Source organism: Strigops habroptila, chromosome 5 (assembly GCF_004027225.2).
Source record: "Strigops habroptila isolate Jane chromosome 5, bStrHab1.2.pri, whole genome shotgun sequence".
In the NCBI taxonomy this organism is placed as follows: domain Eukaryota; kingdom Metazoa; phylum Chordata; class Aves; order Psittaciformes; family Psittacidae; genus Strigops; species Strigops habroptila.
Genome location: NC_044281.2, coordinates 64,522,756 through 64,538,546, shown reverse-complemented (window position 1 = coordinate 64,538,546; position 15,791 = coordinate 64,522,756). Strand labels below are relative to the sequence as shown.

General features: G+C 41.7%; 1 protein-coding gene across 4 annotated transcripts in view; it reads right to left on the bottom strand.

The window, feature by feature from the left end:
* Positions 1 to 15,791, bottom strand: part of PCGF5 (polycomb group ring finger 5) — a 71,657-nt gene that overhangs the window by 30,509 nt on the left and 25,357 nt on the right. For 2 of the 4 annotated variants that reach the window (XM_030486808.1, XM_030486810.1), the window contains exon 2: positions 5,716 to 6,025. In XM_030486808.1, the coding sequence (XP_030342668.1) occupies positions 5,716 to 5,827 (112 nt within the window). In that variant the 5' untranslated portion in view covers positions 5,828 to 6,025. Of the gene's footprint in view, positions 1 to 5,715; positions 6,328 to 6,470; positions 6,532 to 15,791 lie in introns of those variants that run through there. The other 2 variants (XM_030486809.1, XM_030486811.1) reach the window with 2 other exon arrangements.

Sequence of the window (15,791 nt, the reverse complement as noted above, 5' to 3'; positions counted from 1 at the left end):
TCAGGAGATGGGACTTCAGCTTTGTTTAAGCAACTGCTAGTCAGATTTCCCAAGGAGGCTACTATTAGAAAGAAAGGTACTTCAGGAGAGTTAGCTGTTTCATTTTTTTAAGAAAACTTATTTAGACTTCAAGAGCTAACCAGCCCATTTTACAGGGAATTCTGTCAGAAGAACTGCTTGGTGCACAGGCTTCCTAATCAATATGCAAAAATAGAGCATATTAAAAGTGGAAACAAGGATATAAAATCATTGCTCTGGCCCTTTGGGACAAAATCAGGAAGGGCAAATCCTAGCCACAGCTAAAACTGATGAGGGACGTTAGGGGATTTGGCAAGCAGGCTAGTAGCTGAAGGAAGTTCAGGCAAAATGTGGGTCTGGTAATGAATGAGGGAAACAACGTAAGAATGGATTATATAGGAAGGTGGATGTATTCAAATCTATAGGCCGAGTAGGATTCACTAAGCTGAAAGCTTATCATGATAATCACGGTGATTATGGGTGATTATGGGTGGTGTCTGATGACTGGAAAAGCATATGTCATGTCCACCTTTAAGAAAGATGGGAAGGATGACCCAGGTAACTATAGCTAACCAGTTTCCCCTAGCTCCTTTGAAAGATGGCAGATCACATCATGTCCCTTGGAATCAATTTCCAACCACGTGAGGGACAAAAAGGTAATCAGGAATAGGCAATATCAATTTACCAAAAGCAAATCATGGTTGAGGCTACTAGGTAAAATAACCAAAGCCTATACCACTTGAATAGCAGTCATAAGAGTGATGGAGCCCAGCTCTCTGTGGTAGTGGCAAATAGTACCACAAGGAGCAATGATGACAAGTTGTTTGGTAGGACATGCAGAACTTCTCCACTGGGTAAATAGAGTAGCACTGCAAATGGTTATTGAGAGAGGCTGTGAAGTCTCCACACTTGGAAACTGACAACTCGGCTATACAGAGGCATGGCTTGACCTGGCATAGTGTCGTATAGTGTTGGCAACTAACCTGCCTCATGCATGAAGCTGGCCTAGACAACCTCCAGATGTCCCTTCCAACCAACACTTCTACAATTGTGTAAACGGTCTGATATTTTTTAGGACACTAAAGAACATTTCTGAGGAAAGTTTACTAAACATTGGAGTGACTCAGGAGACAGATGATGGGACATACCCTTTAGCTCACATCTAGCCTGCTTCAACTAGTAGTTCTTAAACATCCTTGACAACTGTGTAACAGACTAGAAAAAAAGGTCTCAGTCCTTATGACAAAACCATTCTGTTGCAAACGGCAAACAAGAAACAAAGTACTGAATTTGCAGAATAATTAACTATTTTGCAGTAATATGAGCATTTCCTTCCCAACAGAGATAGGAAATTTTGTATTGATGATTCCCAAGTTGCACTTATTCTCCCCAGTAAATAAACGATGGACTTGTCTGTCTAACATTTCCAAAAAACCCAACAGAAACATCTCTTATTAAAAAGGAACACATTCCTCAGAGCAGAACTTTGCTACTTAACATTTTTCAGCAACACAGATGATGTGAATTAACCACTAACTGATTTAGTTACTACTGATCATATTAGTTCCCCTATGATCGCTGGAGAACATCTATGTCAATACACGCTTTTCATCAGAGAAATATATTGTACTCACAATATCTAATGAATTCACGCTGCTTCTTAAACTGTTCATATCTGCAGATTTTGATCATCTATGCAACACTGTTTCAAATTACCACAATTAGTAGTACAAGACAAATACTAAAGGACAGTTAAAAATCATTGTATTTTGCAGTAACTTTTTGGATATGACTGAAGAACCATACCTGTACTTAAAAAAAAAAACAAACAAAAAACAAAAAACCCAAACCAACCAAAAACAAATTAAAAAAAAAAAAAAACCAAACCAAGCAAACAAAAAAGATTAAATATTTTTTAAAAGCCAAAGTGTAAAGTAATTTATCAGAGTATTTTCTGGAATACAGATCACCTTTTACTCTACAGACATGAGATTTCCATATCACCACTTCAAGTTTCTAATTTTCCTTTCCATCTTTGTAAGCTTTGTATTTCGGCAACTAAACTTTGCTTTAAAGAAACATCACCTCCTTTCCTGCAGTTCTACTTAATGACCCAAATATGTCGCATCTTTTCTGTGGGGAGACCTGCGCAACTATATGGCAGCTCAGTACAACTCGTGTGCTAATCTGGGGAATAGGCAATAGCAGAGCTATCTCGGTGAAGAGCTCACAATCTACAAGTGAACAAAGGAAACAGACGCTGCTGAGAAAAAAAAAAAACTCCTCCTGACATTGTTTTGTAATGGCAGCAAAAGTAAATACACAAATAAATTATCTAAACAGAAAGATGCCATAATAAAACCAATTTTTTACTAAGTCTGAGCTGATTTCTAATGCAACTTTTTTCCTCTCACCCCAACCTTTTAAAAGTTACTACTGTTCATTAAACTTCAACCATAAAAAAAAATAGCAAATGCTGGAATTTTTCCATTTTCTTTAAAAGGAAAGATAACGTAATAATAGGTAATATACTTCTCTGCCTCCTGTTTTATTTCAAGTTCTTATAAGGACACTGCTTAACTTCTCCAGAACTTAAATTCTTTTACCAAGTAACCCAAAACAGAAAAATAATACCACAAAACACATAGTAAACCTTAGCTGATACTAGACTGGCTACACTATTTCTGATAAAGGCCAGGATGCTGTTGGCCTTCTTGGCCACCTGGGCACACTGCTGGCTCATGTTCAGCTGGCTGACAACCAACACCCCAGGGTTGTGGCCCAAGTGCAGGACCTGGCACTGAGCCATGTTGAACCTGGTAGAATTAGCCTCAGACCATTGATCCAGCCTGTCCAGATCCCTCTGTAGAGCTTCCCTACCCTCTAACACTCCTGCCCAACTTGGTGTCATATGCTAACTTACTGAGGGTGCGCTCAACCCCCTTGTCCAGATCACTGATAAAGATACTAAACAGAACTGGCCTCAGTACTGAGCCCTGGGGAACACCACTTGAGACCTGGCACCAATTGGATGTAGCTCCGTTCACCACCACTCTTTGGGCTCAGCCATCCAGACAGTTTTTTACCCAGTGAAGAGTACAGCCATCCAAGTCCTGAGCAGCCAGTTTTTCCCAGAGAAGAGTACAGCCATCCAAGTCATGAGCAGCCAGTTTTTCCCAGAGAATGCTGTGGGAAATGGTGTCAAAGGCTTTACTAAAACCTACGTAGTCAACATGCACAGCCTTTCTCTCATCCACTAAGCAGGTCACCTTGTCCCAGAAGGAGATCAGGTTGGTCAAGCAGTACTTGTCTTTCATAAACCCATGCTGACTGGGCCCGATCACTTGTTTGTCCTATATGTGAAATGTGACGGCACTCAAGATGATCTGCTCCCACAACCTTTCCTGGCATTGAGGTCAGACTGACAGGCCTGCAGTTCCCCAGATCCTCCTTCCAACCCTTCTTGTAGATGGGCATCACTTTTGCTAACTTCAGTCAACTGGGACCTCCCCAGTTAGCCAAGGCTGCTGATAAATGGAAATGGCATGGTAAGCACTTCTGCCAGCTCCCTCAGTACCCTTGGGTGGATCCCATCCAGCCCCATAGACTTGTGTGTGTCTAAGTGGTGTAGCAGCTCACTGACCATTTTCCCTTGGATTATGGGGGTTTCGTTCTGCTCCCCATCCCTGTCTTCCAGCTCAGGGGCTGGCTACCTGGAGAACAACTGGTCTTACTGTTCAAGACTGAGCACTTCAGCCTTTTCCTCATCCTTTGTCATTATGTTTCCCACTGCATCAAATAAAGAATGGAGATTGTCCTTAGGTCTCCTTTTGTTGCTAATGTATTTATAGATACATTTTTTGTCTTTTACAGCAGTAGTCAGATTAAATTCTAGTTGCGTTTTGGGCCTTCTCATTTTCTCCCTGAATAACCTCACAACATCCTTGTTGTCCTCCTGAGTTGCCTGCCCCTTCTTCCAAAGGTCATAAACACTCTTTTTTTACCCTGAGTTCCAGTCAAAGTTCTCTGTTCAGCCAGGCCAGTCTTCTTCTCCACCAGTTTGACTTACAGCACATGAAGTCCTTCCTGGACTCCTTTCCCCTTCAGGTCTGCCTCCCAAAGGACTCTGTCAACCAGGCTCTTAAACAGACCAAAGTCTGCCCTCTGGAAGTCCAAGGTAGCAGTTGTGCTACCTTACCATTCTAAGAATCAAAAACTATCATTTCGTGATTGCTATGCCCAAGATGACCTCTAACCATCACATCACCCACAAGTCCTTTTCTGTTCACAAACAACAGGTCCACTGGGTGCCTTCCCTAGTTGGCTCACTCACCAGCTGGGTCAGGAAGTTATCTTTCACACGCTCCAGGAACCTCCTAGACCGTTTCCTCTCTGCTGTACTGTATTTCCAGCAGATATCTGCAAAGTTGAAGTCCCTCATGAGAACAAGGGCCAGCGACTGTGAGACTTCTCCCAGCTGCTTAGAGAATATTTTGTCTGCCTCTTCATCCTGGTTCGGTGGCCTGTAACAGACTCCCACCACGATATCTGCCTTGTTGGACTTCTCCGATTCTTACCCATAAACACTCAATCCTATTGTCACCGTCACTAAGCCCTAGACAATCAAAATGCTCCCTAACACAGGGCTTCCCCACCACCTCGCCTCCTTTCCTATCCCTTCTGAAGAGTTTATAACTATCCATTGCAACACTCCAGTTGTGCGAGTCATCCCACCATGTTTCCGGGGTGGCAACTATGTCATTTTCCTGCTGCACAATGGCTTCCATTGTTTTAATTCTCTATGTACTTGACATACTAGGGACAGAACACCATAATGTAAAAATTAACAGTGAAGACAGTAACAACTGCAAGAACAACACTGCGCAGAACTGACAGGAAATGCTAAGGCAAGGCCTTCAACTGGTATTTATTAAAGGTTTAAAAATGGGAAAGCTACCAGAAAACATATAGCTCTTTTAGAATAATTTAAACTTTATTTGGAAAGATGCCAAATTCTCAAGAGGTCCAAGCAAATTATCTTCTATTCAAGAATGAATGTCAAAAAAATTAGTTAAATAATTTAGGTTGTGTAAGACTGAGTGTGATAGGACCATTCATATGTTTAATGTCATACACACCAATGTTTTAGAAGTATGAGGAACATAAGACGACCTGCTTATTTTTTCTCAAGTCAGTTTCATTCAAAGATATCTACTCCCTAAATAAATATTTTGCCAACTTTCACGTATTTCTATGCATTGTGCCATGAAACACACTACAGAAAGATGTGAGCCACTACTGACTGAACTGGTGTATCTATCATGCACACTGCCAACAGATACATAGCTTTAGTTTCAAAAGTACAGTTACATTATCAAAATACCACACCCAACCTAATGATCTTACTTGGGATCAGCCAGGCCAAAGGGATACATGTTTCCTTCTAGAGCCCTCATAATCACCACTAGCTTGGGGGAAAGAAAAGGGATGTCTTTACTCTGCAAGGTGTTAAGCAGAGTTGACATGCCCTGGAGATGACCCAGATGGCAGATCAGCATCTAGGAAACCCCATCAGAAACTGCATGGCATTTAATGTAACACTTCAGAAGGAAACAAGAACCAGCACAGAGGGCATATTACATGCTTCAAGGAAGTGTCACTTACGAAGGAGGGAATGTTTTTCAAAGTACTACTTACAGGTATGGAGGCACTCAGTTACTGTAGTTGGCTTGATGAGATAGCCTTTACAGATATAGCAGGTGATATGAGGATTGAAATCTTTCACCAAGTGCTTCCTCTGAGTAGCCATTCGTGGCGGAGGAAGTGCTGGCAGAGTGCTCGGGACCAGAGGAGCAAGTCTGAGAGATGACGATGCCCACGGTTCACAAGAGCTGTGGCGCTGCTCTGTGCAACTGGACTTCTCCAGGCATTTGCTCTTAATTCTGGACGTCTCACAGGGACATGGCTCATAACTCCTGCTCCTGTGCCAGGCGAGTCATCTTCCTACCTGTAACACACACGGAAAGGCAGAGGTGCATGAACCCGGCGGCACAGCGACGATGCCCGGGAGGACACGAGTCACCATGAACTTGGCAGGGGGACGCAGCAGCGCTGTTATTTACATAACAGCAGCGGGGTGCCCGGCAGCCGTGCTCCCGGCAGCGCCCTGCCCGCGGCAGGCTCCGGCCGGCGGCGGGACAAGCTGCCGCGCTGACAGGTGCAGGGGCCGCGGGCCAGCCCCACCGTGCTCCGCGGGGCCCCGCCGAGCCGCGCCGCGCTCCGCAGGCCTCGGAGGGCCCCGGCGGGGAGGAGCCCTCACCCCCCACACCCCGCCCCAGCGCCGCGGGAGCCCGCCGGCAGCAGAGGCCGGCGGCCGGACTCTCCTCCGGCTCCGGTCCCCCTCTCCCCGTACCTGCGGCGCCTCCCGTCACCCCACCCCGTGCCCTCGGTACCTGGCGCAGCCCCGCGGCCGCCCAGCGAAAGAGAAAGGGAAACGGCGTGCGCCTCCCGCCCCCTCCGAGCCCTCCCTCCTGCCCTCCCCGCTAGGCTGCCGCGGCCGGTCCCAGGGCGGGACGGGCGCGCAGGCGCTGCTCCCCGGCCGAGCCCTGCTGCGCCACGGCCCGCAGCGCCGCTCCGGGGCGGGAGCCACCGGCAGCCCCTCAGCAGCACCGGGCCGGGCGGAGGGGCTGGGGGCGAGGGGAGGGCAGGCGGCAGCGGGAGCGGAGCGGAGCCGCTGCCGGCCACAGGTAAAGCGGGAGAGCGGCCGCAGCGCAGCCTGCGCCCGGCCGCAGACCGCCTCTTGAAGATAACTTCAGCTCCTGCCCCTGAAGGGTGAAACTTACACCCATTTCCATCCCTCCAGACGAAATACCAAGCCACTGGACTAAGTTAGGCCCAAATCCTGTAAACAGTTATACACGTTACACATGTGCTTCCCTCTAGCCGGGACCGCCTAGCCAGAGAGTGATGAAGCACGAGTGAATGCTGCCTCCGTGGTTCAGTGCATCTGCTTCTTGCTCCCCTGTTATCAGAAATGCACCACCATATTAACAGGAAATTATCCATCAAGCTAAAGCTGCCTTAATGGTATTTTTCAGTTGCACTATTTCTAGAAAATTTCTTCTACACTCCTTTTAACAATAATAATAAAAATATTAGAAGGCATTTCCTGTATCGGCTGCAATACCCTCACATTACCTGTGACTGTGCTAGGTCTTTGCTTTTCCATTCTGCATTTGAAATAAATACTGATTTTATCTTGGCCCTCCAGTGCAGTCTCCCTTCCACCCTCGGGTATGTGCTGCAAAAGCAGAAGGCTTTAACAACTTAGGCCTGCTCCTGCATCCATTCCTACTTCTGGTGTATTTACCCTCCAGTAGATCTCCACTTACATCAGGTCAACTGCAGGGCTGAGTCAGGTGCATTAAAAACTGTGACAATTAAAGTTACTGTGCACTGGTAAATGTGTGATAAACCTGACACAGAGTATGTGCATAATTTTTCCTGATAGGATGTTTATCTTGGATGAGATTACTTCTCCACAACATGAGCAGAAGTGTATAAAGCTAAAACTCTTTCAAAGTGGCATGTGATATAGCTTGACAAAAACTTGTGTTTTGATGGTTCTGGTCTTCAGTTGTTAACCATTGTTTGCATTATTATACCATAAAGCACACACTGCCAACTCAAAGGTTAGAGAACACTAAACTCTAACAGAGAAAGTAGACAGCATAGACTATATATATCTCTCTTGGGCATATTTTAATTAGCAGTCACATTCTGTCAGTTTAGCAGAAGTTGACATTTTTCAGAAGGAGCATGAGAGCAGCCCCGCTTGAATGTAGACCAAGCATGATACAGTGTTATTATTTAAAACAAGCAACTGCTGATGCTCTCCTGGCTGTTTCAAAATGACTGTGTATGGTAAGATTTGTTTTAAAAAAATAAACTGGGTGCTAAGTGAGATTTCAAAACAGAGTTTATCAAGTGTCCCTACTGGGGAAAAAAAAAATCTCTAAACGAATTTATCAGCTAGGCTCATGTTTACACAGTCATGGATACACAATGTTCTATTCAAGCACATTAAAAACACAGAGTTACAACATTTATTATGCTGTGTAGTCCATACAGTAATAACTGCACAGCAGTTGTGACACTTCAAACATACACCACTGGTACAGATTCCCACAAGCCATACTGAAGTCCTTCTTTAAGGACTAGTAGTCCCATGCCAGGTAAGTGACAGTGTACATGACAAATTCATGCCTCATCTCTTCACAGTGTAAGAGCTTAGTCCTGCTGGCACCAAGCTATATTTATGAGATGCTGAGTGCCCTTCACTCTCACTGAACATGATGAAAGTTGAGGCATTCGGCACCTTTCGAGAACACAACACAGAGAACAAACAAGAAGCCGTACAGAAGCTCTCAATTAATTATCAGAGGAAAGTAGTGTAAAAAAGTTCCTTGAATACTTACTCCTAACGTTATATCATGAGGAAGTATATTATGTTAATAAATGCTTATGAATTATTATTTCAGAGGTAGTTAACTCCTAGCATACAATAGTGTTGTTTGGGTTTTTTTAAAATATAAGACTGTATAAGTGATGTGAGCATTTTGATCTACTTAGAGCAGTTAAAAGGTACAGAGGAATACTGTTTGAATCAAACAAGGCAGTCATTTTCATGTTATGAGAGAAACAGAATTAGCAAAATAAACTGAGCTAGTCAGAGTAAATATATATCATGTATTAGAGACAGCAAACATGGTATGACAGGGTGATTACAGCCCTTGCCTCAACTCAGTGATGAAAATACAGCTGCTCCCATTTCTTCATGTTTCTTAAACTTCTGACTTTCCTACAGACTGACTTGTACTCAGCAGTTCTCTGCGTCCTCTAACACAGCACTTACTTACTTTTTCAAAAAGCTAAATCCTTTCGTACGTACATGAGCTCATCTAACACATGGAAAATACAGACTGCTTTCTAAGCATTATCGAAGAAAAGGAGTAGTTTCTTGTAATCCCCAAAGAACGACTGGATCATGCTAATGTGAAACTGAGTAATTATTTACATTTAATATGAATAAAATGTATCTTTTTAAAGGAACAGCCAGAACACATAAGAACTTGTCAACTCCAAGAATTTCATTAATTTTACTCATTAATGCAGCTCCAACATTTTTGAAAAGTACTAACGTTTGATGTCAGTTCTCAAGTAAATTCCAGAGAGAAGACAACCATTGATCAATACAGCCAAGTTGTCAGTAACATTTGAAATAAGTAATTCTAATTCTGCAAGCAGATCCACATGAGTACAACCTTACATCCCTATAGAACTACACTGGAGTCTGTTCCTAGGCAAGTCTCCCATTCCCCTCCAGTCCACCTAAGAGTTACTTGTATCTTGTAGATGGAACAATTACTAGGACTCATCTGCACTGGGAAAATAATGAAAAAAAAACCCCCAAGAAACCAGACATCAAAACAAACCAACAAACAACAAAACAATCACTAGTTTTCTTAACAGGCATTGTGAAGCAATCTGGATGATATTTAGAGGGAAGCCACAGCACTCACCTCCACTGAATACTGAGTCTCTAGACATCTGATGGAAATGCCATTTTGTGACTTATAAAGTCTTGAAAACTTCACAGAACTGCTTAGGTTGGAAGAGGCACCCCAAGATCATCTAGTCCAACCCCTCTGCTCAAGAAGGGTCAGCCAGAGCAGGTTGTCCAGGACTGTGTCCAGTTGGGTTTAGCATATCTCAACAGATGGGGACTGCACCACCTTTCTGGAGAACCTGTTCCAGTTTTGACCACCTTCATAATAAAAAAAAAGCTTTCTTGTGACCAGGTGGGATTTCATGTGTTTCAATTCACAGCCATTACCCCTTGTCCTGTCAGTGGGCACTACTAAGAACAGTCTGACTTCCCCATCTTCATTCTCTCCACCAAGAATTTACATGCTGGTAAGGTCCCACCAAGCCTTCTTTTCTCCCAGCTGAGCAGTCCCTACACTCTCAGCCTCTTCTCATATGTATGATGCTCTAGCCCTTAATCATCTCCGTGGCCCTGTGCTGGACTTTCTATCTTTCTTGTACTGAGAAGTCCAGAACTGGACACAGCACTCCAGATGTGGCCTTATCCATCCTGAACAGAGAGGAGGATCACCTCCCTCCACTGCTGGCAACTTACCTGAAATTACTGTGTATTTACTCAGGTATGAAAAATCGACCAAATGTAGCCACTTTTGGATCTTTTAATTCCCTATCTACCAGAACAGTATCTGGAATAGAACCATATACTAATTGGGTCAGAGGGATGGTTGGACACCACCTGGTCCAATGCCCCTTCTCAAACCAGGTCTAATATTAAAGTTAAATCAGATTGCTCAGTGCTTTATCCAAATAAAGTCTGAATATATCCAAGGATGGCAATTCTACAGCCCCTCTGGACAACCTGTCTCAACTTTTGGCAATACTCATTCTGGATTTTTTTCCTGAGGTATAGTTGGAATTTTCCTCGCTGACTCTCGTGTACTTGCCCATATATGTGAATAACTTACTAGCAGCAAGTAAACTTAACCCTTACTGTCATTATCACTGTCTTTGGCATTAATCTTGGGATCATGCATCATATTTCTTTGCTTTTTAGGCAGAGTACTAACATTGTTTATTGTATAAACAGTACTACGATGCTCAGTGTGAAGACTGTATTTGATTTTTAGGAAATGATAGGAATTAGGCTATTCTTATCCCTATCTCTTGTTTGTGAAAATAAGGTTTTGCGTTTCTATTGTGAGGGCTTTTCTTCATCCCTGCTGAGCTCTATATAAGATGATGTATATTAGCACATAATAGCTCTTCTGGGATATATGTAGCATTTCTTTCGTTATGCTTACTCTTCTTTTATATTCTAAAGTAAAGTAGCAAGGCAGGTTGCAAAATGGTAACATCTGTATTATTATGCCATTGACAAATAAGTAAAAAAGACAAATGCATCCAAGATACATTTCAAGAGTAAGGTAAAATTGTTTCACAAAGTGTTCCAACTTTGTTGAACTAATTTCAAGCAAATTTTAAAAAGAAAAATTGCAAACTAAGTTCGTACAGGTTTTATAGTAATTAGTTGCTAGTAAAGGAGAGGGAATCAAGTTATTGACTCTTTCCCTCTACCAAGGGAAAGATAAACAGATCTGTATTGTTAAACATTTCCTTGGCACACTAAAATACTGATTAGCCATAGCACAGACTATCTCCTTCCAGCTTAAGGAAAGACGGAAAACAAGTAAGCGACCAAGGCCATAGCAGTGGGAGAGGGAGACTGCCATCCCAGGGAGGTCTGTCAAGCTGGTCACAAGATCTTCCCTCAGTATGTTTAACGGTCAGCTAATGATATGTTCTATACAGGTATTTTTTCACTTCAACCTCTGCATTTAAGTGGTTAGACTGTCTCCTTCATGCTTGTGACAATTTCTACTCAATTTTATTTCACAGTTGTGATTTTACTTCTTTTTTCTTACAGCGGCAATCTCCCTCTTTCACTACTCCTTGTGTTGCCCTTGTGTTGTCTTGATCACTATATTTTGTATTTTTCTTTGGAAGAATAGTTTTAATAGGCATGATTGTCTGCATCAGACACAAAAATCTACACATCCACAGAAACTTCCCAGAGAAAGTGAGACAAACTTCTGAAACACTAGTGGCAAAATTCTCTATTCAGTTACTCTAGAGTCCAACTGTGTGACTGTTCCTTTCTGGTTTGTGTGAGGGTTTTGTTTTGTTTCTTTGTTGTTTTTTTGTTTGTTTGTTTGGGGGTTGGTTTTTTTTGTTTGTTTGTTTATATGTGGGTTGGTTTCTTTTAGCACAGTAAAGGTATAGTATAAGTTGCTGCGTAGTCAAGCTGATCCTTCACGTGAGAATGACCCAAGTGACATTACTTTGGCTTCAAAGGCAAAAGCTCTTCATTGTGGTATAGAGGTTGTGCCGCAACAGTTGTTTTTCTTTTCTTCATATGTAATTAATTTTGGTGACATGGTGAAGAGGGGTTTGCCTTTTAACCATCAGAGACTGCTCACAGGGAGTGGTGCAATAGCAGCAAGTGTAGAAGATGTGCAATCAAGAGGCTTCTGTGCCCCTGTTTGCCTGTGTACTGGGTTTCAAAACAATGATCTGCAGCAGAGTTAGGATCTGTAGGCAACTAGAACGCTGGTGGCATCCTCAACCTCTCCTGGTTTTGTCTTATGGCACACTGTAGTTTCTATGCGCTTTGGTCTCCTGTACTATATCACCTTTAGTTTTTTATAAGGTATTTTAAAAAGTGTTTTGTGGTTCCTGGTATATTCTGTAGGCTGAAATGGAGTAGGCATTATTTCACAGTTGCCTGCAATTGTGGGGAACCACAGAGAATGACCAAAGTAGTTGTTTACAGTCCTACATTTTATACAAATTTACAGCAATACTGTATAAGCACTCAGAGCAAGTACCGGTCACACATTTTGGTAACAGCTTAAAGAAGATGCATAATTTGAAACAACCCACCTTGGTTCTCAATTAACTGCTCTCAATGTACCACAAAGCTTCTTCAGAATGACTCTTTTGGTCTCTGGCCAGCAATTTCACTTCAACTGCATAGGTTGTTAGACTTTCTCTGAACTCATGGAAATCACACCTGTGTTGCCATTTCTATTATCATATAATTTCTAACACTTCTTAACTACTTCACCTGTATTGCTATCTCATCATATGCTTCTGCCAGTTCAGTTTCCGTTTACTCTGCTCTCTACAATAGTACTACCTTCTTATTCTGTGGCTTTTCCAGAGAAAATCTACCTGGGAATTAGTGCTACTTCAAGTCTTCCTGCTACTGCACAATGGGGATAAAAAAGTAAAATCAATCAGGGACAGTCAGAGCCACATTATCAGAAAACTTCCAGTGGTGTAACATGCACGGGCCAGCCTGAATATAGCTGTTGTCTGCATGGGAAAGGCTATGTCTCCTCCACAGACTTCCAGGATCTGTTGGTCATGGGGCAAACACTTTGCCAACTCTATGTATGTATCCTTCCAGGGAAAAAATACCTCTATACCACTATAATCATAGGTTTCAAGTTTTCTAATCAGGTCTCAATGAAGTCTATGCTTTTCCGCAAGACATCCTAATGGCTATTTGCTATAATTCAGTGACCCCTTTTTTTTAACCCTTGCCTCTCTCAGCATTATATTGCTTCCTCCATTCTATGCTGCATTTTATATATGTTAAATATATATAAATATTTTATATATTGTATTTTTTCATTATCCTTCCCTGAAAATATCAAAGCCACTTACATCAACATACACAGCTCAGCTAAACAATAATGTGAAATGTTCAAATAGTTTTATAAGAAGAGTGCCATCTTTCAATTTCTGGGAAATGGAAAACAAACCGTAAGAAGCCTCCAATGACTCCCGCTAAAATTGTTACTAACAGATTTTGTTTCTTACAGTTGAAAACTGGCAGGAATGCAAATCAAATTGTATCACACATGTCAAACAGCTTCACAATTATGCAATCAACTTGCACTGCAAATTAAAAACAAGACTTGCTACTAGATCTTAAGTCAAAACAAATTTAAAACTCAATAAGCTCAGCAAAAGCAATCCTCAAGAAATCTACTCATGCCCATTATGATGGCAAAACCAGCAAATAAAGAGGCCTGAAAGGAAACAGAAAAGTAGCAACCAAATTGCCTCATCTTTTACAAGACAAATTAATGACATTCACAATGTCTTAGGGAGTTAACTGCCCTACTTCAATGGATTTTCAAAAGGAGTTCTGTTTCCAGCTCTCTCAAGAATAAAACCTTTAATTTAATAACACAATGTTGGATGGACTCCATTTCATTTGAACTGCATGGGAAGACCCTCATTCACGGGAACCATCATTTTGCCAATTAAAACAGTAGGCTTCACTGGAGGAAACCTTGTGAAGGTACTTGAGAATTTCATTTTTAACTTTTAGCTTCACATCCTCATCATTTTTTGATGGCAACTTAGCATATAAAGAGTCAAACTCTGTGCAACAATGTGTTCCATGCAATCCAGTCCATCCAATCATATGACCACAGTTACAGCTGAGTTTGGCCTCCTGAGTTAGGTAAGACTTTATCTCTGCCCTTCCGTAAGAAGAAGCAAAAAAAAAAAAAAAGTTCTTCATGTAATTTGGACATTTGTGACAGTTCACACTAACAAATAACATTCTACTGAGAGCATTAGCTCAAAATATTAATAATTTTTATCCAATATCATAATGGAAAAAGGTCAAGCAAAACTGATACTTTCAATTAATTCTTCATGTGAATAATACACTATTTTTAGGGAGAGATAAGCTCAGGATTCTAGCTAGAAGCTATTCTCAAGTGAACAATCACTCCTCAGCCCCTAACTTGGCATCACATGCCAGTTCTGTAGTCACATTAGCTTAGGAAGTTGACACTGCTGGTTTCCCAACTCCAGTCCCATGACTGCAGTAAATCAGAAAAGTTTGCATAAATGGTGCCTGTGTCTGACATTAGCACCACAGAGTTTTCTAAAGGAAAGATGTATAAAACAATTCTCAAGTATGCAAAAAAAAGTCTGAATTTCTTTTGGAATTACAAAATCATGGCTTTCAGACTCTGCACGTAAACAGCATATTCTGGGTTGATCTGCATTTAATCAGATTAAGCACAAAATCAACCAAAAGCTGTGACACTACGTTTACCATCCTTGCATCTTGAGCTTCTGTTTTGTAATGCTTGGAAGTCTGGGTTCAGCATGGTGCTAATGAGATCACGTGGCTTTTAGCTGAGCAGGCTATGGCAGTTTGGACTTTCTCTTTTTAAGCTCTGGACAGAGCAGGGCTGAGTCCCTCCCAGAATACAAAGAATATACACAATCCTGCTTTTAAAAAGCTGTACTGTCTGCAGAAGTTCATTCTCACATTACTAACTTGTCCAGTCTCATCAACTAGACAGGATCATGAACTACTTTTGCTACAAAATTCTGTAGGAAGAAAACAATGGTAGGAAATGTAGGTAATACATCAGGAGATCACATGCTCTTGAGTCTAAGAAATCGGTTCTTAAGCACACTAGCACACTGGCAAAGCCCTTCTGGAGATGCAGTCGTTTGAATATAACAAAGTGATATCTGTTTTGGTCCTTAAATATCTAATGGCGCTTACTGAAAAAGTCTGACAAATGCTCAAATTGGATCATTCTATTAAGATTCTTGGTTTATATTTAGAAAAACATTCCCTCCTCAAAAATCTGTCAGTTAGCAAGAATCACATTCTTGCTGAATTCACTACATTCTTTTGCAGGTATATCTATACTTAAATGGCAAGTGAATTATGTTTATATTTCATATTTAGGCCCTGATTCTATAAACACTACCATTCATGCTTCGCTATGCATGCCCATAGTCCATGCAAGACTACTATCCAGCTCATTAAAGCGACTACTTGCATCAAGCTTAGTACCTAAGTCCATGCACATATATATGTAACAGTCACTTCCTTATGTTTTATAAAGGTGTATAAAATTAACAAAGAGCATGCATCATTCCTACTATTTTGTCATACCCCACTGCTATTTCTAATCATCTCTATTGCAAGAGTTCCAAATCCTACAGTCACTGTCAAACACTGAGATTCTAAGAGATGAGATTTGTCTCAGATATAATACCTCAGCTTGAGGTTGCCAGCTGCATTTTTTTATAGTATTAACACATCAAAAAAAACCCCA